Source organism: Eretmochelys imbricata, chromosome 25, assembly GCF_965152235.1.
Source record: "Eretmochelys imbricata isolate rEreImb1 chromosome 25, rEreImb1.hap1, whole genome shotgun sequence".
NCBI classification, from domain to species: domain Eukaryota; kingdom Metazoa; phylum Chordata; order Testudines; family Cheloniidae; genus Eretmochelys; species Eretmochelys imbricata.
The window spans coordinates 13,654,090-13,675,655 of record NC_135596.1 but is presented as its reverse complement, the minus strand read 5'-3'; the positions used below and the strand labels follow the sequence as shown (position 1 = coordinate 13,675,655).

The window sequence follows — 21,566 nt, the reverse complement described above, 5'->3', positions numbered from 1 at the left end:
ATGGTGAAATCTGGCCGACATTCACCCACAGCTTAGGAAATGTCGACCTGCACTAAATATTCTCCCAACCTTTGGAAAAGCTGCTGTAAATACTCAAGGCAAGGAGCAGTTAAACACCTTTAAGAGATGGTGCATGACCCTAGGTAGTTCCCACCCCACTGCACCAGTTTTGCACCTGCCAGGCTACCGGAGGGGGCCTTCACAGTCCCACAAACCCCTGGCCTTATAGGTAACAGCTAATATTTTGATGCACAAGATGCTGTTTTTCAAATGAATTTGTTTCGAAAGAAGATCAGAATCCATGGGATGTAAAATAAATGCATTTTGCAGGACATCATAAGGGGAGACAGGATGTAGCTACCAGTATTGGATGGGTGTAAACACACAAAAGAGGGAGAGGAATTGGTTTGACTAGATTAAGTACACATACCTAGGAACAAATAAGGGAAAACATTTAGGCTGAATACCCAGGAAAACTTTCCCAACAAAGAGATTTTCAACTGTGGAACAGCTGCAAGAGAGGTAATGGAAGCCCCATCATTACCATGTGGACTGTATTAAGCCCTAAGAAAACATATGGTCAGGAATGATCATGAATTGAGTGCAAGAAGGTGGGGAGAAATTGACACTATTCCTTCAACCACACATCATCTCAAACAGCTGTGCTTCTAGCACAAACTCCACACGGAAGATCCTGCATGCAGAAGAGCAGAGTAGCATTTCTATAATTTCCATCAGCTGACACACATACACGTGCACAAACGTAATAGTAGCAAAGCTGAAAAGTAAACGGGACAAACAGCAGCATTTCCCAGTCTGAGGGGTGGAGGTAGAGAAGAAACCAAACCTGCTTCTTTTCAAGCAAAGGAGGTTTTGGGGGCAGGGGGCAAAAAATCCTCTCAAGTTAATTGGAAATCTGCAAAGATGAAGAAAGACAGCTGGCTTTGTGAAACAGAAGGCTCTGAATACACAAAGGTGGGGTTGGAGAGGACAGATATTTACAGCCCTAGGCAGAGGAGTCAGTGGAGTGAGACAGACAGGAAGGCACAGGCTGCACCAAGGTACGGGGAGGTAGGATGAATGATGAAGCAGGGCTGATCTGTCAGGGCTGCTCAGTGGAGAGGAAAGAGCCAGCAGAACTTTTCCCTTTGCCAGCTCCCAAATGACACAGCCACAAGAAACCTTTGCTTTTCCCTATTTACATCTGGCCTCCTTTTGTGCATGAGGGCTCAGTGACTGGCTGCGGTGACAGTGGGAAGGTGGGAATTGGGGGAAAAGAGGGTACTTATAGTTATCATAGCTACATGAATTTAGTTTATATTACTGTAGCACTTAGAAAGCACAACTATGGATGAGGGCCAAGGGACATCGTGGAGCACTTATTTCTCTCTCTAAGAGCCTCACCGGGCTCAAACTTACCAAGCATCGGTGAATTAAGACCAATATTCACTACTGAAGTTTACCTCTAGGAGTGAAAAACAGAGGCATAGCAGCACCTTAACTGGAAGGTTCAAGTTTCACATTGAGAGTCCAAGTTCTCCCTGGGATTGCTCTTGTTTAAGAGATGGAGTTTGTCCAAGGGCTGAGTTTCACAGTTTGTAGTTTTTCATAGCTGGTGACAGCCACAGACATTGTTTCTTGTTGGGAGTGAAGTTATAGTCAGGCCTGACAAAGCCTGCTGTGTAGGTCTGCATCTTTCTTGCACCTGCGCAAAGTAATCATGCTTGTGAGGAAAACAGAAGTAACTTCAAAGCCAGAAAAGAGCAGTTTGTTTCCAGGGTGGGAGCCACTGATGGGGTCTGGTTATGGAGGTGGAGGCTATGGCTCTGGCTGAGAACCTCACTGTATCCATTGAGGCATCAGCTATGAATGCAGCTGCAAGGGAAACTTTTGTTAGACACACACCATTCACCCAGCTGCAGGAATGCAACGCTCTTAGAAAGACTTTTAAACCTGAAGGTTAAAAAAAACCCTTCAGTATCTGTGAACCACTGTTTAAAAAAAATTCACACCAAAAGGAGAAGAGGAGAAAGTTAGCCAATGGCTCCCACATTGAATTTCTAAACTGCAAGGACATCACTCAGTTTCACTTTCTAGGTGTTTTATCTTTTTAACATAGTAGGGTGTTTTAAAATAAAAACATGTAAATGCATTAGTTAGTTTTAAATATAGCACTGCAGGTGCTGCATGTGAACTGCTAGCCACAGAAGGTCTCAGGGGAAATAAAATGAAAGCCTCACCAAAGCACAACGTTTTCTGCACAGCGTACCTGCAGTGAGAGGAGTTGCACCCCTTCAGCTTGTGAGATGGACTGTAGATGCAGGATTCCAGAGAGCTAGACATGACTAAATATTAGTCGTTTTCCACATGCTACACTGGATCATCCAATCGCAGCCCTTTCCTATAAAGTGGTCTCTTTTTGCTGGGAAGATGGGGGGAGAAAGTTTGAAGCCCTAAGAACAGTCTGAAAATGCCATGCCAGCTCTTGAACAGTCCACAATAAAAACTGTGGTTTTTACACACATGTAATTTGGGCTGGATGTTGTTTTTACAACACTAAATTTAAAGTATCCTTTGGGTAACCCTCAAAAAGACATAAAAAAATAAACCTGGTGACAGGACAACCCACGTGGGAAAGAAGGACCAGGAGGCCAAAGCAGTAAAGTCGTTCAAAAAAATGGAAATGAAAGCAGAGTGCAGCCCCTGGTGTGTGATTCTCGAATTGTGATCTTACAGTAGCCTCGAAAACCAACGAGAGACCCCAACCATTGCTCATGCAAGAACACGCTGCAACATGTCCTGCCGGGCTGCAGCAGGAGGGTTTATTCAAAAATGTAAAAAAGCATCAGAAAATATTCTACTCTCATCAAGTCACATGAAAGGGACGTCACCAGCCTGAAACCTAGTTGCTTAAAAATATCGAATTGAAAGTAATCTCCAGCTCCACAACTGCCCCTAAGCTTTGTGGTTCTACAGTTTCACGTTCCTGGTTTTAAAATTGTTTCTTCTCCCATTACTTTGGGAAAGACCCACCTAAACAAAGGACACGGACTCTAAAAGGGAAAGCAACAAAACTGTCTTTATACAATGCTGTCAAATGCACAAAAAGAATAAGATATTGTTTCACTGAGCTCTTTCATTTCTACTAATCTTAGGTGTTACTGATAAAAATCTCGAGGCAGAAGTCTGATTTTTAAATTGATAGTGTCCCTTTAAAACATTTCCGTATATATCTAAAAACAACTGCTAAACTGCAATAGTTTAAGGGAAGAATTTAGGCCCAATATTTTCCAGGAGTTTAAGTAATAATCAGCTTTTGCAACATTTAATAAATATATTTCCACCAATTTTTAAAAAAATTGCTATGGGATTAACTAATTTCAAAGTAGCAACATTCCCCGGCAGTGATTGCATCCCAAAGGTTGCAGCACAGCGCCAATGTAGGACACCCAGACTGAAACGGATTAGAAGCTGCATATAAATGAAGTGAAACTGACTAGCCAATTTTCAATAGCCAAGCTGAGCCACATACAATAGCAAATAAGCTACATGAAAAGGAAATCAGAATATTTAAAAATGTAAATTTTATCAGTCTCAGGTGGAATTGATAACAAATGGAGAGACAGATTTCTAACTAGGTTGTGAATTTTCAGCTGGCATCTCTCCCTTGTTATTAATTTTCAATTTAACTATAAAAGATCCTGTCTGGTTTCTCTTTGCCAAATTGCTTAGAAATATGCAGGGAGAGAGTTTCAGGTAAAGGAGCAAAACAAGCAGCAAAGAGGGGTAGTGAGGGGGAAAGAAAAACCACATGTAGGTTCTGTCCGGTTGTAACTGTTACACAGTGGAAGCAAGACCTCAATCCTGCAAGCGTTAGCACCAGGGTGGATTGCTGTATCTGGGCAGACCCCACTGGAGCGAGCAGAGCTCCATACAGGTGCAGCAGTCCACTCACGAGTTATTGATCCAAGGACTGGGGCCCAAATTAATTATTCCTATGAAGAGACTGGGCAAGCCAGTCACACCCTGTGCCTTATAGGCCTTTTTGTTTTGGTCACCTCTGGTCAAAAGGGATGACAAAGAGAGCATCAAAGTATTTTATTCTCCACAAGTTACAGTGACCACAGTTAGAGTATTTAAAAAAACAGAACTGTTTACAGATGGTATCAAAAACAACAAAAACCTATTTAGTTGGACACACCTCCTGCCCCTCACTCATCTCCCAGGCTTTTTAATCTTACACCTACTAAGCTTTAAACTATATGATTTTTTGCACCTGGCAATATGACACTTCACACACATCCCCTGCTCTCTCTGAGTTACTCTAGTTTGAACCGCAGGTTTATAAAGTCCCTCTGAGCTTGACTAGTGAAATCTCCAGTGGATTCACTTATACATTTTGAAGTCAGTCCATTACTGGGCACCTGAACTACAGAATCATTTGGTTAATACTAGAGGTCCTGGTGGATGCAGGACATTTATTCTGGTAAATTACATGGGTCCCTCCCCATCTTGCCTGTAATACACTGTGGCATAAGCACTCTTTGCCAGTCCCACAGCTCAGTTAGTGACCAGTCAGTATATTATGGATATTCCACCAGCTCACATTCCCATGCATTCGGCAACTCGAGCCCCTCTGAAATGGGTATCTGCAACTCCCATCTCTATCACAGAAGCCTTGATCTCCGCGACCACTCACACACAAGAGACAATAAAAATTAGAACTTCTAAAAACTTGAAATAAAAGGAGTCAAATCTTCTCCCTCCCCATCTACCGCAGAGAGGACAGCTGACAAATACAGAACCATGATTTTGTTTTAAAACACTAGATAAATTGTGTCATTATTGGCAAAAAAGATCTGAAAAAAGTGTATCAAAAATGCTCAATTTGAAGGAGTCACAGAAAATGGTCTTACTCCAGGCAACCCTCCCCCCAAAATACACTTACATTCACAAATGCCTTTAGAGATGTCCACTATCTTAATCTCCTGTGTAGAAACCGCATCAGCAATATTGCTATGCCCCTGAATGAGAAATGCAGTAACCATAAGCGATTTTTGACACCCAGCTGTTGGGTGCAAGGAGATTCAGTGACCTGCGATAGGTTAATTGCGTTTAAACATTGGCGTCTCTTAAACATGATGAAAAGACATAAGAAGGGGAATGGAGCTGTTCGCTCCTTTTAAGCAGCTGGTCAGGAGGGTGGAGGCTTCTTACAGTGAAGAGTGCTGTGTCCTTGAAAACAGATTAAAATCCCCAACGTAGCAGGTAACAATGTGGTTGATTTTCTGAGTTCTAGAAAGACAATTGATGCTGGTTCATGTTTACTGCTTGCTGGATCTTCCAGAGGGAAAAGAGGAATTTGGGGGCAGGTGCAGGGACTAGGGGAAGAAAATGAGAATCTGTCTTTAACATGCAGGGCGTACAAAGTTTGTTTTTTTTCTGGTTTGTTTTCCTTTTTCTCTCTTTTCCAACTGGAGAAATGGCAACACACACGGTTTCCAGTTTTTTATAGTGAAGAATTCCCATGGGTAGCGCTGCAAAGACAGGAAAACAAGACATTTTTGTGATTTTTATTTTTTAAATTGCCCCTCTCATAACTCCTTTGCACATAGGATGAGACTTATTTATTTGATGGCCAGCAAGGGACATGTAAATTGCATCTCGTGCTTCTATAGTATTCTTCAAAGCACTTTACAACCACTAACCCTCAGTGCCTCTCTGAGGTATGGTGCTATCGCACACATTTTACAAGCAGGGAAACAGGCACAGAGAATGGGTGAAGTAAGTTGTCCAAGGACACAAGACGGATCTCGAGTAACCCAGCAAAGAAGTTCTTGTTCAATAGATCTGGCTTGCATAACGTAGAGCTTATGAACTCACCTTGTATTCTCATTCCTGCTGATCCTCATTGCTAGCACTGGGGGTTCGACTCCTAATCTGACTTCGTAACTGTTCTATTAGCTCTGGATTCTGCTGCTGCATCTGCTGAGCAAACTGTTGACCTCTAAAGGAGAGAAAGCGACACATCTAATCCATTTTTCTCATCGCGCATGTCAGGCAGGGTGACCAGATGTCCCGATTACATAGGGACAGTCCCAATATTTGAGGCTCTCTCTGATATAGGTGCCTACTACCCCCCGCCCCGATTTTTCACACTCACTAACTGATCACCCTAACGTCAGGGCAGTTTGGAACACAGAAAAGTCTAGCACTGTGATCAGGGGATACGGAGTTCTCCAGGGCACAAGAGCCACCCCTGTTCTATTTAAGAAAAGAAGTTGGGCTATGTTACTGAAAGGCAGGGGGCAAGATGAGAATTTTGTGGAAGGTGCTTGGTTATAAATGAAACTTTGACTTTTGATCAAGACGACTGAAATGCATCTATTGCCTATTCAAAGAGGGGAGGAAAGTCATTCTACGTACGCTTGGATAAGGCTGGCAAGGTCATTAGGGGAAGGGCTGGCTCCTGCTGCTCCCATAGGGTTCTGGCCACCTGAAATCATCCCAGACATTCTGCAAAGAAATATTTATTGCTCAGAAAAAAAGAGATGGAGATTTCACTTCCTACAAGTTTTTCGGCAGGGAAAAGTTACTTTTTTTTTTTTTTTTAAATTAAAGTCAGCACAAAGTATGTCAGTTTCATGATTAAGGAAGAAAAGATTTGGCTTGCTAGAACTAAATTTAAATTAAGGCGCTCCTACAATTAGCGTGAAGAGCCAGAGTTTCTCATGGGATTAAACGTAATCCTATCCCTCCCTCCCTCAGTTCTACTGCTGAATGCTTGGTCAGACGTTCAGGAGAATCTTACTGAAACCCCTGCCGCTTGCCTTCTGACCTTTAAGGTCTAGTGACAGTCAAAAAGCTACATACAGTAGAACCTCTCTAATTCACCCTTTGTTTATTAATTTCATCGGCTGCAGTTTCATTTTAATTTATGTTATCAACAGCACAATAGCAAGTGGGCTGTAGTATGGATATTGTAAAGATCTTCGTAATAATGGGCCTTGCTACAGAATCTGCTATTGCTGTCTTGAAAGATGTGAAGATTCTGCCTACTGCATGCATGGTTTATACAGGAGGTTCTACTGTATTAAGAGATCTGTTCACTCTGTGTCTTCAAGTCAGATCTGGGGACACTGGAAGGCCAAAGGTGTTTCAACTCATTTAAAACAGAGGGTCTATGGGTGTGCAAGCTGGAGCCTATCCTGCCTTTTGCGTCGTCAACAAAATTGGCAGTTCAGTTCCAACTGCAGAGCCTCTATTCAAAATGACAATGGAAGAGGCAGAAAGAACCAATTGGAGATGGTGACACCAGATCTTTGGCTTGTGAACCAAGCCAATGGGATCAGGACGTCAGAATAATTATAGCATCCCTAGGGTGTCATTAGAGTGACCCATTTCTAACTGCAATTGTGGGATAAATAGAAGAGTCACCCGGCTTATCTATGTATTTTATGGCCTGACAGTATGTGAGCACCTCACAAACATTCAGGAATTTGTGCTCACAGCCCTCCCGTGACACAGGGAAGTATCCCCATTTTATAGACGAGGAATGAGACAGACGTGAAGAAAGTGACGCAGGAAGTTTATGGCAGAGCCATGAATCAAACCCGGACTTCCCGAGCCCCAGCTCAGTGTGGCAACTCCAAGCCACCTTCCCTCCCCTTTCCGCACATCTTTACTACACAGGGCCTTAGCATGTCAAGCCATAATGATCACAACGGGGACACAGAACAAAACAACATATTGCTTTAAATGCCTTCATACGTGTTTATGAGCCCAGAACCCACCAGAACCTAACTTCAGCTGTACCCCAACAGCCAACCAATGCACAACGTCAAATGAATGATTCAAAGAAGAAATATGAGACGGTATCCAACTTACAGCTGTTGTACTTGTGGATTGTTCATGAGGTTAGATGCCTATTTAAAAAGAAAAAGATTACATCTTATTTAAGAAGTGCCTGCATGGATATATAGATGTCGTGCCATTCAACTACACAAAGTGAAGGCAGAAACACTAAGCTATATTAACAGGAAGAGTAGCGACAAGAGGAACACAGTACAACACACAAGACAGGGCTAATAATGCAGAGCAGGGAGCCTCTAATCATGTCCTCACATCCCACACTGAAAAGCCTGTGAGTAAGTAACTGGCTCTTTAGCTTTAATTCAGTCTCCTCAAAGCAATCCTTTGATGAATGAAATGAAAATGTATCTGCTAATGAAATGTCTGAACTCCCAAGGTCACGTATCAATACATTTAGTTCCTTACATCCAAATACACAGACAAGATGCAAGCTGGCTGAGATCTAATGTGTGCAAATTTACCATGCTCATGAAGCCCGGGTTATTCAGCAATCCAGCTAAATCAAATCCTCCTGTGCCTCCGGTCTGCAAGGAGGAAACCAAATAAAAATTTAGTCAGGCACAATAACGACATCTACCTGCCTCCAAAGCAGCTCACAGAATGCTGCAATTAACCTAAAGGTGTACGTCTTTAACCAGAACCTCACTACAGCTGTGAATCATTCTGTACACAGATTTGTGATTTAAACCTAAACAAGTTAAGAGTGACTGTTGCTTAAGGTTCTTCATTTATACCCTGGCCATAAGGGCCAAATTCTTATTTACACTAAAGCCCAAAGGATCAGTCAAGAATCAGTCAAGCCCTAAATACTCTGGCCTGAAAACTGAGTGTGATCAAGGATATATTCCCCTCTTAAGTTTGTCCCTTTTTAAAAGGCTATCAAGATAAGAAAACATACTTCAAAGAACTCCTTCCTTCTTATTGGTAGGAACTAATGAACACAAAGAGTTTCAGAGTTAAAGTGCAATAAGAGAGTAAACATTGTTTAGGGCTGTGAAACTCCGCTTTTTAGTTTCATTCTTTCTAGGCATTTTCCGGATAAGCTGCTGTGTTTGGGTTCACAGCACTGCAGGGAAATTATTCTAACTGGGTTTTAACTATGTTATAAAACTGCCTTTTCCCCTACTCCTCTCCACCATCACCACCTTATACGTTACACCTATATTCCAGACTTAACCCAAGTTAAAAACGTCCCTGTCACATACTGGGAGACATTAATGTAGCAGTTAGAGCTGGTCAGTAACACTTTAAAGTAGCACAATGAAGACATTTCTTTTTCTCCCCCCAACCCCGCACCCGAGCATAATTCTTGGCTTGGCCCTCAAACAGGATGGGAAAGAACTTACTGGACTAGGGGTTTCTTTCATTTTCTGTTCGGCTATTTTAAGGTTTGATTTGTACGTTTCGTTGTCTGGATCCAACTCCAGGGCTTTTTTATAGTAAACGACAGCTTCTGCGTGTTTGTTTAAACTAGAGAGGGCTAAGCTATTGACAGAGGAAATAAAATGAAGAACCATTATAGAAGGTTACATACCAATTTGTGGATTTTTTTCAACGATCCACAGACCGTTAAGCACCGGATATCGCCTAGTTAGCATTCTGGAGTAGAGCACCACTACCACAATCATTGCCACAGGACTTGCCATTCATTTTTAAGACAACACCGTAATAAAAAAGCCATTACCAGTACCTACCCCATTCTGCCATAAGCTTTGCTGTAGTTCGGATCAATTCCTATAGCTCTTTCACAGTCTCTGACTGCTCCAGCATAGTTTCCTAGTTTACTGTAAGCAGCAGCCCTAGAGAGAATGGAGAAAGCAAACCACAGGAAGTTTATTGGGTCTGAATATGCCAATCAAAGTCACCCTTCATGCTCCCTCTTCAGTGCCCAAGGGAAGGTTTAAAATTAAAACCTCACTTCAGCTCAGATTCTAACTTGGGTAACAACCGACTGCCATCCTCAGCTCCCACTGTAGTTTCAGGGGAATGCACTACTCTCCTCCTTCATTTTCTGTCCCAAACATACCATGGAGCATGGCTCCACCCCTGCGCCATCTCAGAGTTGTCTGATGAGTGAAGGAGATGTGTCTACTAGTTTGTAGATCTGTTCAAACTGGTATTTTTCAGGATGGAAATTGATCTCTTAGTACAAGATATCACAGCTCTATGCCTTGATTTCTCAAGTCATAATAACTTTTATGCTCCCCCCCACGCACACACAGGTGGAGGCAAAAATATATATATAAATACTGGAATATGCTTGTTCATGCCTCAACTTCTATTGAAGGTGCTCAGCACCTCATAAGCTCAAGCCCTCAATGGTCACATGATACTGCATGTTGAATTCCTTGAAAACCAGTCCTTCAATCATGATCAACACAACCTTTCCAAATCTGTGCTGTCTGCCTCAGTTAGAAAGGGATATTGGAACAGAGTCAGACAGTGTTACTTGGTATCCATTTATCTCACCAAGTGCTTAATAGGACAGGGATATGGAAAACAGCCCTACCTAGAAATGACAGTGCCACAAGGCAGGCACAAGTCAAAGGAAAACACGCCAGCACAAGTTTACAAAAGACAAAGGACAAACAATAAATTAAGAACAGCCTGATAAGGTTCAAATCAGGAGTCTCACCATTGTTCCATAAACAATGAAAAATGAGCAAGGCTCAGAATATAAGAACGTGAATATAAAAACCCACAGAGAAAGAATTAAATGTCAGTACCTGTTGCAAAAATATACTGCATTTGATGGATTTAATTCAATTGCTTTTGCGTAGAAAGACACAGCACCTTCAAAGTTTTCTGCCTTCATTTGTTCATTACCTAAATGGAAAAACAACGGTCTCTGTAACAAGTCAAACAGATGAAGCAATTAGAGCAATGGGCTGGGGTCTCAATTTTTCTTGGCCTCTGCTTAAAAAATAATGCAAAAAGGAGCATGTAGATACGTTGAAAACTTCACCCTTTTGCAAAACCCTTAGAACAGGGGTTCTCCACCTTTTCCTTTCTGAGGCCTCCCCAAACATTCTATAAAAAACTCCACAGCTCACCTGTGCGTGCTACACCAACTGTTTTCTGCATATAGAAGTCAGAGCCAGCATTAGTGGGTAACAAGGAGGGCAACTGCCTTGGGCCCCATGCCAGGGGGCCCAGTGAAGCTAAGTTGCTCTGGCTTCAGCCCCAGGTGGCAGGGCTTGGGGCAGCAGGGCTTCAGCTTTCTGCCCTGGGCCCCAGTGAGTCTGATGCTGGCCCTGCTTGGCAGACCCTCTGACACCTGCTCGCGGCCCCACAGCCATCTGACTGAGAACTGCTGCCTTAGAATATGAGCAACTGGGAGATCTGCTCAGCAAACAGTGCAGGGAGAAGTCTCCAGCAAGGAAACTGTGGGCCTTTTGGCATTATGCGGGTTCCAAGCTAACCACGGCTATTTCAGAAGGGATCCTGCCGGCTCCCTCATTAATTTCCCTTCAGCTTCTTTCAAGCCCACAATCACCGTAACAGCTTTCAATCTCCATCCACAGATTCATTGAGCCAGGCAGCACTGCTCTCACTGGCCACTAGGGGTGCTGCAGAGTGGGGACAGTTTCACTTTCCTGCAGGATGAGCATGTGGTCTTAACATTGCAGGGAAAAGGGGTTACAGTCAAGAAGAAAACAGTGCGCACCTGTGCCACGTTCCACTCAACACGTTCTTTTCCAGGATGCAATGATCAGAGCGAACGCTAACCGGGTCTCCTAGCTAGATTCCAACTGGAGCCACTACATTCTGCCACCTAAATATACTTCTGCAGTTTTAGCTGAATGTAGGATTCTGCCCCTCCTGCTTGGGAGCTGCTGTGTTCTGCTGAAGAGCGGCCACATGCCCATGCAGAAGGCGCTGCCGTTAGGGGGTGGAAGCAGTTCCTATACATATCATCTGAACAACATTCCAGCACCCTTCTGCTTCAGCAGCACTATGGGAGACTGGCAGGACAAAGGCATCCTCTGTCATCAGAGCATAAAAACCGGAGAATCGCCCACATGGAGGGCGCATTCTCTGACTCTCCATGGGTATACAGAGATGAACCCATTCTTAACTCCACCCTACTGCTCCTAATTACATCACCTCGCACAATTCCTCTTCCTTTTTGCGGCATAGACCTTCAGATACTTTGAGTTAAGCCTGCCTGCCTCCTTCGTTGTTAGTTGCCTACGCTGTATATATCATGTTATCCTTCCCCTGTCCATGCACCAGCCCCATATGTGGTTACCTTCAGTCTTAAGTCTTTCAGCTTCAGCTATGTCTTCTTCCGAGGGGGTGACTGGTTCAGAATTTGTTCTGACGTAATGAGGCTCCTTACAATATCAAAGCAGAATGAGAAAGCTATGCTTTATCATCGGCAATTACTATAAACCAATGCTCCAATTTCCCTGACACTGCATCTTTAGGAGTTAAATGCTTCCAGCTTTTGAATCCCCCAACAGGGGGACACAGCTGTGAAATTAAGCACACTGGACAGCTTTCCACTGTCTTAGTTGAAATCTCAGGTCTATAATATTATTAATAAATACCTTGCGCTTAGACAACAATTTCCATTAGTAGATCAGAGAAGTCTGCAGGACACAAACCTTTTCTGTAGCAGCTTCAAAAATTTCAGGGAGAGTTTGAGACACAACCAGATCTTGATCTTCCATGGATACTCCAAAAGCAGTCTCCAGGCATTGGATTGCAACTGGGTGGGAAGGAAGGTGGGCATTTAACATTTCCCACATCCTCTAAACACCTGTTTGTGTCATTCCCTCCCTCCAGTGGAGTCTGAATTTATGAAGATACCAGAAATATAAGTTTATATGAAGCAGATTACATATTTGGGGCATAATCTCAAATCCAGCTATGGAGTGGTAGTCTGGAACAGCTGAGAGCGCCTAGGACTACGGGGATTTATTCCCATATCTGCTACTAGGCGTGAGAGAGATCTAGGGCAAATCATTTCATCTCTCTGCCTGTTTCCCCATCTGTAAAATAGGGACATTACGTACCTTTCAAGGATATTGCAAGAATTAATGTTTGCTAAAGTGTTTAGGGAGGGGCCCTTCAATGAAAGGAGTTATGGAAGCAGAAGTATGACAAAGAAATAATTTAAAAGGGCAAAGTTATTTTAGGACAGGTTGCCAATAGGAAGAGAAATGTGGAACCACAAGAGAAACCCCCCCATTTAGAAATAAAGAGAATTGCAAAGTTTACAAGGTATGTGAACACAAAGGTAACCCTAAAGGAGTTGCGGTTGTGTAAGCAAAACATTTCTAGCTAGGTACTTATATGGCCCCACCCTTGTAGTATCTGACAGCCTCAGAAACAAATGAATTTATCCCTACAACATCTCAGAAAGAATGATCCCAGTTTTATAAATGGAGAAACTGAGGCACGGAGAGATTTAGTAACTTGCCCAAGGTCACCTAGGGAGTCTGTGGCAGGGCTAAGAATTGAACCCAAATCTCCTGGAGCCCAGTCCAGTACCTTAGCCACAAAAGACCATCTTTCCTTACATCAAGGATAACACCATGTTGATTAGAGCATCTGAAACCTCATGCACAAGCCATTAGCTGTTGAGCACAACGCACTTTCTAAAGGATCAGAAGACTGAAGCAGTCCTTTGGCTACAGTGGCAGGCAGGTGATTGAATGAACATTATCTTGCTGAAACTGGCACATGCTAACATGCCAGTGTTTTCCCAACACACTTAACGGAGCTGTGCAAACCTTGGCTCCAAGGACAGAGCTTCTAGAGTGAGTCACAAGGGCAACCTCCCCATAGTCTCAGATGACTGAGAGCAGCAGAATATGGACCCCGGAATTCGGAAAAGCAGACTTTGACTCCCTCAGAGAACTGATGGGCAGGATCCCCTGGGAGAATAATATGAGTGGGAGAGGAGTCCAGGAGAGCTGGCTGTATTTTAAAGACTCCTTATTGAGGATACAGGGACAAACCATCCCGATGTGTAAAAGGAATAGTAAATATGGCAGGCGACCAGCTTGGCTTAACAGTGAAATCCTTAAACACAAAAAAGAAGCTTACAAGAAGTGGAAGATTGGACAAATGACCAGGGAAGAGTATAAAAATATTGCTCAGGCATGCAGGAGTGAAATCAGGAAGGCCAAATCACACCTGGAGTTGCAGCTAGCAAGAGATGTTAAGAGTAACAAGAAGGGTTTCTTCAGGTATGTTAGCAACAAGAAGAAAGTCAAGGAAAGTGTGGGTTCCTTACTGAATGAGGGAGGCAACCTAGTGACAGAGGATGTGGAAAAACCTAATGTACTCAATGCTTTTTTTGCCTCTGTCTTCACGAACTAGGTCAGCTCCCAGACTACTGCACTGGGCAGCACAGCATGGGGAGGAGGTGACCAGCCCTCTGTGAAGAAAGAAGTGGTTCGGGACTATTTAGAAAAGCTGGACGAGCACAAGTCCATGGGGCCGGATGCGCTGCACCCAAGAGTGCTAAAGGAGTTGGCGGATGTGATTGCAGAGCCATTGGCCATTTATCTTTGAAAAATCATGGCAATCGGGAGAAGCCCCGGACGACTGGAAAAAGGCTAATGTAGTGCCCATTTTTAAAAAAGGGAAGGAGGAGGATCCTGGGAACTACAGGCCAGTCAGCCTCACCTCAGTCCCTGGAAAAATCATGGAGCAGGTCCTCAAGGAATCCATTCTGAAGCACTTAGAGGAGAGGAAAGTGATCAGGAACAGTCAGCATGGATTCACCAAAGGCAAGTCATGCCTGACTAATCTAATTGCCTTCTATGACGAGATAACTGGCTCTGTGGATGAGGGGAAAGCCGTGGACGTGTTGTTCCTTGACTTTAGCAAAGCTTTTGACACAGTCTCCCACAGTATTCTTGCCAGCAAGTTAAAGAAGTATGGGCTGGATGAATGGACTATAAGGTGGATAGAAAGTTGGCTAGATTGTCGGGCTAAACGGGTAGTGATCAATGACTCCATGTCTAGTTGGCAGCTGGTATCAAGTGGAGTGCCCCAAGGGTCAGTCCTGGGGCTGGTTTTATTCAATATCTTCATAAATGATCTGGAGGATGGCGTGGATTGCACCCTCAGCAAGTTTGCAGATGACACTAAACTGGGAGGAGAGGTAGATATGCTGGAGGGTAGGGATAGGATACAGAGGGCTCTAGACAAATTAGAGGATTGGGCCAAAAGAAATCTGATGAGGTTCAACAAGGACAAGTGCAGAGTCCTGCACTTAGGACGGAAGAATCCCATGCACCACTACAGATTAGGGACTGAATGGCTCGGAAGCAGTTCTGCAGAAAAGGACCTAGGGGTTACAGTGGACGAGAAGCTGGATATGAGTCAACAGTGTGCTCTTGTTGCCAAGAAGGCCAATGGCATTTTGGGATGTATAAGATGGGGCATTGCCAGTAGATCGAGGGACGTGATCGTTCCCCTCTATTCGGCATTGGTGAGGCCTCATCTGGAGTACTGTATCCAGTTTTGGGCCCCACACTACAAGAAGGATGTGGAAAAATTGGAAAGAGTCCAGCGGAGGGCAACAAAAACGATTAGGGGACTGGAACACATGACTTCTGAGGAGAAGCTGATGGAACTGGGATTGTTTAGTCTGCGGAAGAGAAGAATGAGGGGGGATTTGATAGCTGCTTTCAACTACCTGAAAGGGGGTTCCAAAGAGGATGGATCTAGACTGTTCTCAGTGGTAGCAGATGACAGAACAATGAGCAATGGTCTCAAGTTGCAGTGGGGGAGGTTTAGGTTGAATATTAGGAAAAACTTTTATACTAGGAGGGTGGTGAAACACTGGAATGCGTTACCTAGAGAGGTGGTGGAATCTCCTTCCTTATATATTTTTAAGGCCCGGCTTGACAAAGCCCTGGCTGGGATGATTTAGTTGGGGTTGGTCCTGCTTTGAGCAGGGGGTTGGACTAGATGACCTCCTGAAGTCCCTTCCAACCCTGATATTCTATGATTTATGACTTTAGGGAGGAAAAGAATCAATGTAGCCCACAGATGGCAAAGCAGATCTACACTCCTGCAAGGATACGCAGCATCTGAAGTGCTGAATTATCGTTTGCTTTTTTTTTGTTTTGTTTTTTTTAAAGTTAAATGCAGGGGATTAATTTCTCCTTCCTAGCTCTTTGAGCTGCTTGCTGTAGCCTCTCTGGCTATACACTGGCAATGCCAGAGATACAAAACAAAATGGGCAACTCTTCCAACACTGGCTCCTGCCCCCTCTCTTTCACATGTTGTTACCTACCAACGTTCCCCGTCCCGGGTCAAGGATGGTGCATTAAGGGCAGACCTAAGGACATGCTGGAAGAATTTGGCCTTGCAGAGTCCCTCTACCTTGTATCTTTATGTACACAGCACCCTGCACTTGAAATAACTTTTCCATGCTTGAAGGAACCTTCTCTACTTCTCCTTTGCCTACAACGGTCACTCCCTCTCCTGGCTCTGGCTGCACCCTCTCTTTCAAATAGTCTGTGTGTGTGCTGCATTTGGGTGAAGGGCCATATGCTCCCATCGCTGCACAGCCCTCCCATAGAGTCTGTAATACCCAGGGTCCCCCACTGGGAAGGTTCTTAACATCAGGGTTGGAAAGCTTCCAACAAGTATAAGGCATTTATTTTTAGCACTGCATTGTACTCTCAGAAGCTCCCTGATCTCTCAGGCTTGCAGAGCTTTTTGAGACTTAGGGCTTTGTCTACACAGTGGGATAACGTGCACCATGGGGTGTGATTTCTAAAGCGCACGAACAAGTTGTGCATTAATTGGTCTGTGTATACCTTGCTGGTGAGCACCAAATACATTAAAGCACACTAGGAAACACTCAGTGCATACCTGCAGGTTCTACACGGACCCATTAATGCCCAACACATTCGTGCATTTTAGAAATCACACTTCCACAGTACGCATTGCCCCACCACAGGCAAGCCCTTATCTAAGACCCAATGTGGCAAGTCTCAGACTTCGGATGAGTGTAAATTTCAATTGCCATACATATATATTCCTTTCCCAGGTTAGCCTGTGCTTCTCCTGGAAGAGGCCAGCAGGAAAGTTCTTCTCTTGTCTGGCTGCTTAACATTTTGGGTGCCTTCTCACCATGAGTTTACATAAGACAAGATTTCACTTCATCAATTCCAAAGGCTTAGGGACTACAGCACCACAGGAACTGCACAGCTGAACGGGAGGCAGATAGTGAGGACTGATCTGCTAGGGTCCCCCAAAAGCCATGGAGCAGAGGTCAAGTAGCACTGCTCTAGAAGGCATGAACAGGGAAGGACACCCACCCACTTACCTTCCAAGCTCTCCTGGGCATCAGGAGAGAGACCCCCGTTCTGTAGCTGGTCATGGAGGAACTGGATGATGGAGTATGCCAGGCGCCTCTTGTCAGCCATTTCGTCTTGCCGTCAGAACTTTTTGCTCTGATTTCTCTTAATAAAAAAATCTACAGAAAAAAATGGTTCAATTTAATGAGCAACAGGGCAAACAGCGAGGTTCTACCAAGTAGAATACAGCTTTCCATGCAGAGGAGAAGGATGGCCCACTGGTTAGGGTGCCAGCCTACAATTCCCAGTTCTGCCAGAGACTCCCTGTGTGAGCCTGGGCAAGTCACTTCATCTCTGTCTCAGTTTCCCACCTGTGAAATGGGGATAATAGCACTGCCTGCCTCACAAGGGTGCTGTGAGGCCAAACATGAATGACTGTGAGGTGCCCAGATACTACGGTGATGTGGGCCACTTAAGTACCCTTGATACACCGGTCAAGACAGAAACCACTGAGCACTTGAAAAATCTAGCACAGCCCCCTACTCAGGGCATATACAAACCACCATTTCAGAGAGGGGAAATTGAGCCCAAGAGGCAACATGATTTGCCCAACATTAATATCAGAGCCTGGAAAAGAATTCAGGGATACCCCACTGCCAGTCCACTAGCTTACTACCATGCTCCGGGTATTTTTGGCTCCTATGTAACTTGACCAGGTTAACAATTAAAGAAACTTAGTACAGAGTCAGAAGACATTCTGAACAAGTGATTGGGCTCAGTTAGCAGGGGAGCGGGTAAAGATTCAATTAAACTTTGCAGAGTCTAAATTTCAATGAGACACCGGAACAAAATACTAGTCACCTGAAAAGAACAGATCAGAACTGAGTGGGACAAGCTATCACTGCTGACCTCAAAAGTGGGAGGGAAATGGGGATAAGGTCTTATGTCAAGCTCATACCGTGACTTGGGATCACACCCATCAATGCCAGCTGACACCAGTGGTGTGGCACAAAGACCAATTTGACCATGAAACACTAAATGGAAAACCCTTCTGCCCAGATGGGCATTAAAAAGGTTCCACAAGACACTTACCACCATATGGAGATGAGCTTGTTTGCTGGATAATAGTCATTCTACTGTTCCATGTGTGATTTTAGTGCTTGAGAGTCCTGGGGACTGAAGTCCTCTATCCACATAAGATAGACACAGCATGAGAGGGGAGGGATAGCTCAGTGGTTTGAGCATTGGCCTGCTAAACCGAGGGTTGAGAGTTCAATCCTTGAGGGGGCCATTTAGGGATCTGGGGCAAAAATTGGGGATTGGCCCTGCTTTGAGCAGGGGGTTGGACTAGATGACCTCCTGAGGGCCCTTCCAACCCTGATCTTCTATGATTCTATGTGCGGCAGCAGGACAAGTTTCCCCACATACCCTCAGCCAATGAACCTGAACCTTAACCCCTATCTAGTTTAATTAGAAACCAACATCATACAATTCATTAAGTTATTCAATCAACAAGATACTCCCACCCACATAAATACTACCTGTTTCTCAGCACAGAGAAACTCTGATCAGTCTCACACTGAATGGAAATAAATGGGCTTTGTTAAATCATTTCACAACTGTATAAATGCAGGCACCAGTAGGGCTCATTTACTGGGGGGAAAAAGTTTCTATCATTCCTTAAACTTAGAATAGTGTGTCCTGGGGCAGAAAACCCTGATCCATACAACAGCCATGTAACACAGTAAGTGATCAAAACATATTTAAAGTCTTAGATAGAAAGTGTCTTTACAAGGACACTGGGCACTTAGCGCACGAACAAGTGTCACATGAAAGATTCACAACAATTTCTGTGCCTGCCAGCTGGAAACTACTGAAAATGATTAGATTCTCTTCCACAACCAAAGAAAAACACACAGATATCCCAGTCAAAATCTTTAGTACCACTACCTATCAATTCTCCATGGACAGTTCAGGTGAGTAACTATTAACCCACAATTTCTCCTCTTTCCTGAAACTTGGGGCCAGTCTAATAAATCAGATGGCACGTCAGATCATTTTACAGAACCGATCATCCATAAATTTAGCAACTTCCCTAAATCTTGTGTGAGTGAATGTGTGTGTGTGGGGCGGGGAAGGGGGGGTTAATGAAAATCTCCTCCCCAACTTCTTCAAAAAGGCTTTTCTCTCTCTTACTTTGAGATCCTTGCATGGAAAATGTTAAGAAATGCAAAGTATCATTATTACTATTACACAGAACTTACCCACAGAGGCCTGCACTAGTTTGCAACTGCAAAGACGTACCAAACGTTCTAGCCTTCAGGAAGGTTTCAAATCCTACCATCAGAGTCACCTCTGCTATTTCAATACAAGACAGCCACCCTTGCTTTTAATCAAATTTAAGAACATAAGACTATCACCAGTTCCCAGGAACTCCTGCAGAGATGTACTTTTTTCAAAGGCCATGTCTACACTATAGACTTCTGCCAGAACAGCTATGTTGGACAGAGTTGTGATCCTTGACCCGCGTACTGGAAGAAGCCCTAAGACAGATCCAATTATACTGGCATAACTGCACGTTGGCTGGTTTTGTTTGAGGGTACGTGAAATAAGCTAGATCAGTAAAAATTGTGGTTTGCGAGTATAAGCTGTCACGCGAGGAGCACTTTGCTGGCATAGTAACCCAGTAAAGCACTCTGAGTTCAGACATGGCTTAAAGCTTGCTTACAGTTTTTGTACTGGTATAACTGTGTTGGTTTGGGATGTGATCTCCGGGCCAATACTGTAGTGGGAATACAGTTATACTGCTATAAACATGCTTCTATTGGTACAGCTTGTTCCCCTCCCCATAGACGATTAAGCTGCAATGGTACAAGCATATTTATACTGGCATAACTACACCCACAATAGGTGGCTGTACGGATTTCGCTACAGGAATACAGTTAAAGCGGCACACCTTCGGGGTGTAGGCAAAGCCTAAGGGTGATGGGTGCAAGACAGGAAATGTGCATCAGAGCTTCCACATTCACTTTTGCTTTCAAGAAAACAGACTCAGCTGCCAGCCGTTATTTAAACCCGACCCAAAGAAAGCCCCAGGCCAGCAGCTGCTTTCAGAAACAGCTCGCCTGGGGAACAGGCATCCCATGGCAGTTTCAATAACCGATATCTCCCACCAGCGTCCCCCTCCCCACCCAGCCCCACTCCCCCAGCCGGCTCCCTCGTGCAGCGCCCCCTCCTAGCTCCCTCCCCCCACTCCCCCAGCCCCATTCCCCCCCCAGCCCCACTCCCCCAGCCGGCTCCCTCGTGCAGCGCCCCCTCCTAACTCCCTCCCCCCACTCCCCCAGCCCCATTTCCCCCCCCAGCCGGCTCCCTCCCCGCAGTCCCCCCTCCTAGCTCCCTCCCCCCCAGGCCTCCGCCAGCTCCACCCCACAGCCTCCCCCTCCTCCTGGCTCCCTCCCCCCCACAGCCAGCTCCCTCCCCGCAGCCCCCCCTCCTCCTGGCTCCCTCCCCCCCACAGCCAGCTCCCCACAGGTGCCCCGCCCCCCAGCAGGGACGGGAGGGTGAGAGGGGGGCCGCTCCCGGGGGGGGGGCAGGAGGACGGGGACGAAGCCAGAGCCGGAGCCAGCCCCAGCACGGGGGGGGGGGGGCCACCCCCAAGTGCACCTTGCTACTCACCAAGCGCCTCCGAGCTCCTCTCGCCCCCACCCCAGCCAGGCGCACCCTGCGCAAGCGCGCAAGGACCAGATCCCCTCTGGGCCACCCGCCCGCCTCTCCAGCTGCGCAGGCGCCCAGGCTTCCCCGGAGCCTCCCGTCAGCGCCGCATGCGCCAAGGAGCGGGTCGGGCCAGTTCCGGTTGGCGCGCAGGCGCATCGCGTCTCTCCCCGCCCCCAGACTGTCACACGGAAGCGGAAAGGGCGTAACCGGAAGTGCCCCGAGCCAGGCGATTACCGTCAGGCACTGACACGGGGGGGGGAATGCGCACCAATGCATTGTGGGATCGCGGAGGATACCGCTCTTCCCCGACATTTACCATAGAGAGGTAGCGCGGGGCGGCGCTCATGACACACACAGAGAACTCCGCCCCTCCCCTCGTGCTTTGTGACAGGGGGCGTCTGCCCCCCCACTTCAGGCCCTGCCCCCCCCCGCGACCCCCGCTGGTCTCATGGTCTCTGCCCCCCTTGTCCAGCAGCCCCTCAGCACCCTGCCCCCCACAGCCACCCCCCCGGGCTAATTCTGAGGGACTGGGCCCCCCAACCCCCCCTTACGCCACCGCTCGAGGCGGGCTCCCCCGCCCCCTCTGAGCCCCCCCCGCTGTTGCCCGCAGAGATCAGTTCCCCCATGGGGGGGGCAGGATCTCAGGACCCTGGTCCTGTCGGGGGGGGCAGTGCCCTCCCGGGCTGGGGGGGTCCCCGCGGTGCC

The 21,566-nt window shown here is 45.7% G+C and overlaps 1 protein-coding gene across 3 annotated transcripts; it reads right to left on the bottom strand.

Moving 5' to 3' along the window:
* Positions 1 to 259: 259 nt before the first annotated feature.
* Positions 260 to 21,010, bottom strand: SGTA (small glutamine rich tetratricopeptide repeat co-chaperone alpha). 3 transcript variants are annotated; one of them, XR_013348736.1, is made up of 13 exons: positions 20,823 to 21,010; positions 17,177 to 17,326; positions 12,483 to 12,586; positions 12,125 to 12,209; positions 10,599 to 10,698; positions 9,567 to 9,671; positions 9,219 to 9,357; positions 8,334 to 8,396; positions 7,888 to 7,925; positions 6,427 to 6,516; positions 5,884 to 6,007; positions 4,949 to 5,537; positions 260 to 1,705 (listed from the first exon to the last, which is right to left on the bottom strand). XR_013348736.1 is itself a non-coding variant. In XM_077841946.1 (13 exons), exons 3-12 carry the CDS (start codon positions 17,274 to 17,276, stop codon positions 5,893 to 5,895), a joined length of 939 nt encoding a protein of 312 aa, XP_077698072.1. In that variant the 5' UTR covers positions 17,277 to 17,326; positions 18,240 to 18,333; positions 20,823 to 21,010; the 3' UTR covers positions 4,084 to 5,537; positions 5,884 to 5,892. The 3 variants fall into 3 exon arrangements, 2 of the variants coding, with proteins under 2 accessions (XP_077698072.1, XP_077698071.1); XM_077841946.1 differs by lacking the exon at positions 260 to 1,705 and adding an exon at positions 18,240 to 18,333 and having other exon boundaries at positions 4,084 to 5,537; XM_077841945.1 differs by lacking the exon at positions 260 to 1,705 and having other exon boundaries at positions 4,084 to 5,537.
* Positions 21,011 to 21,566: the final 556 nt, after the last annotated feature.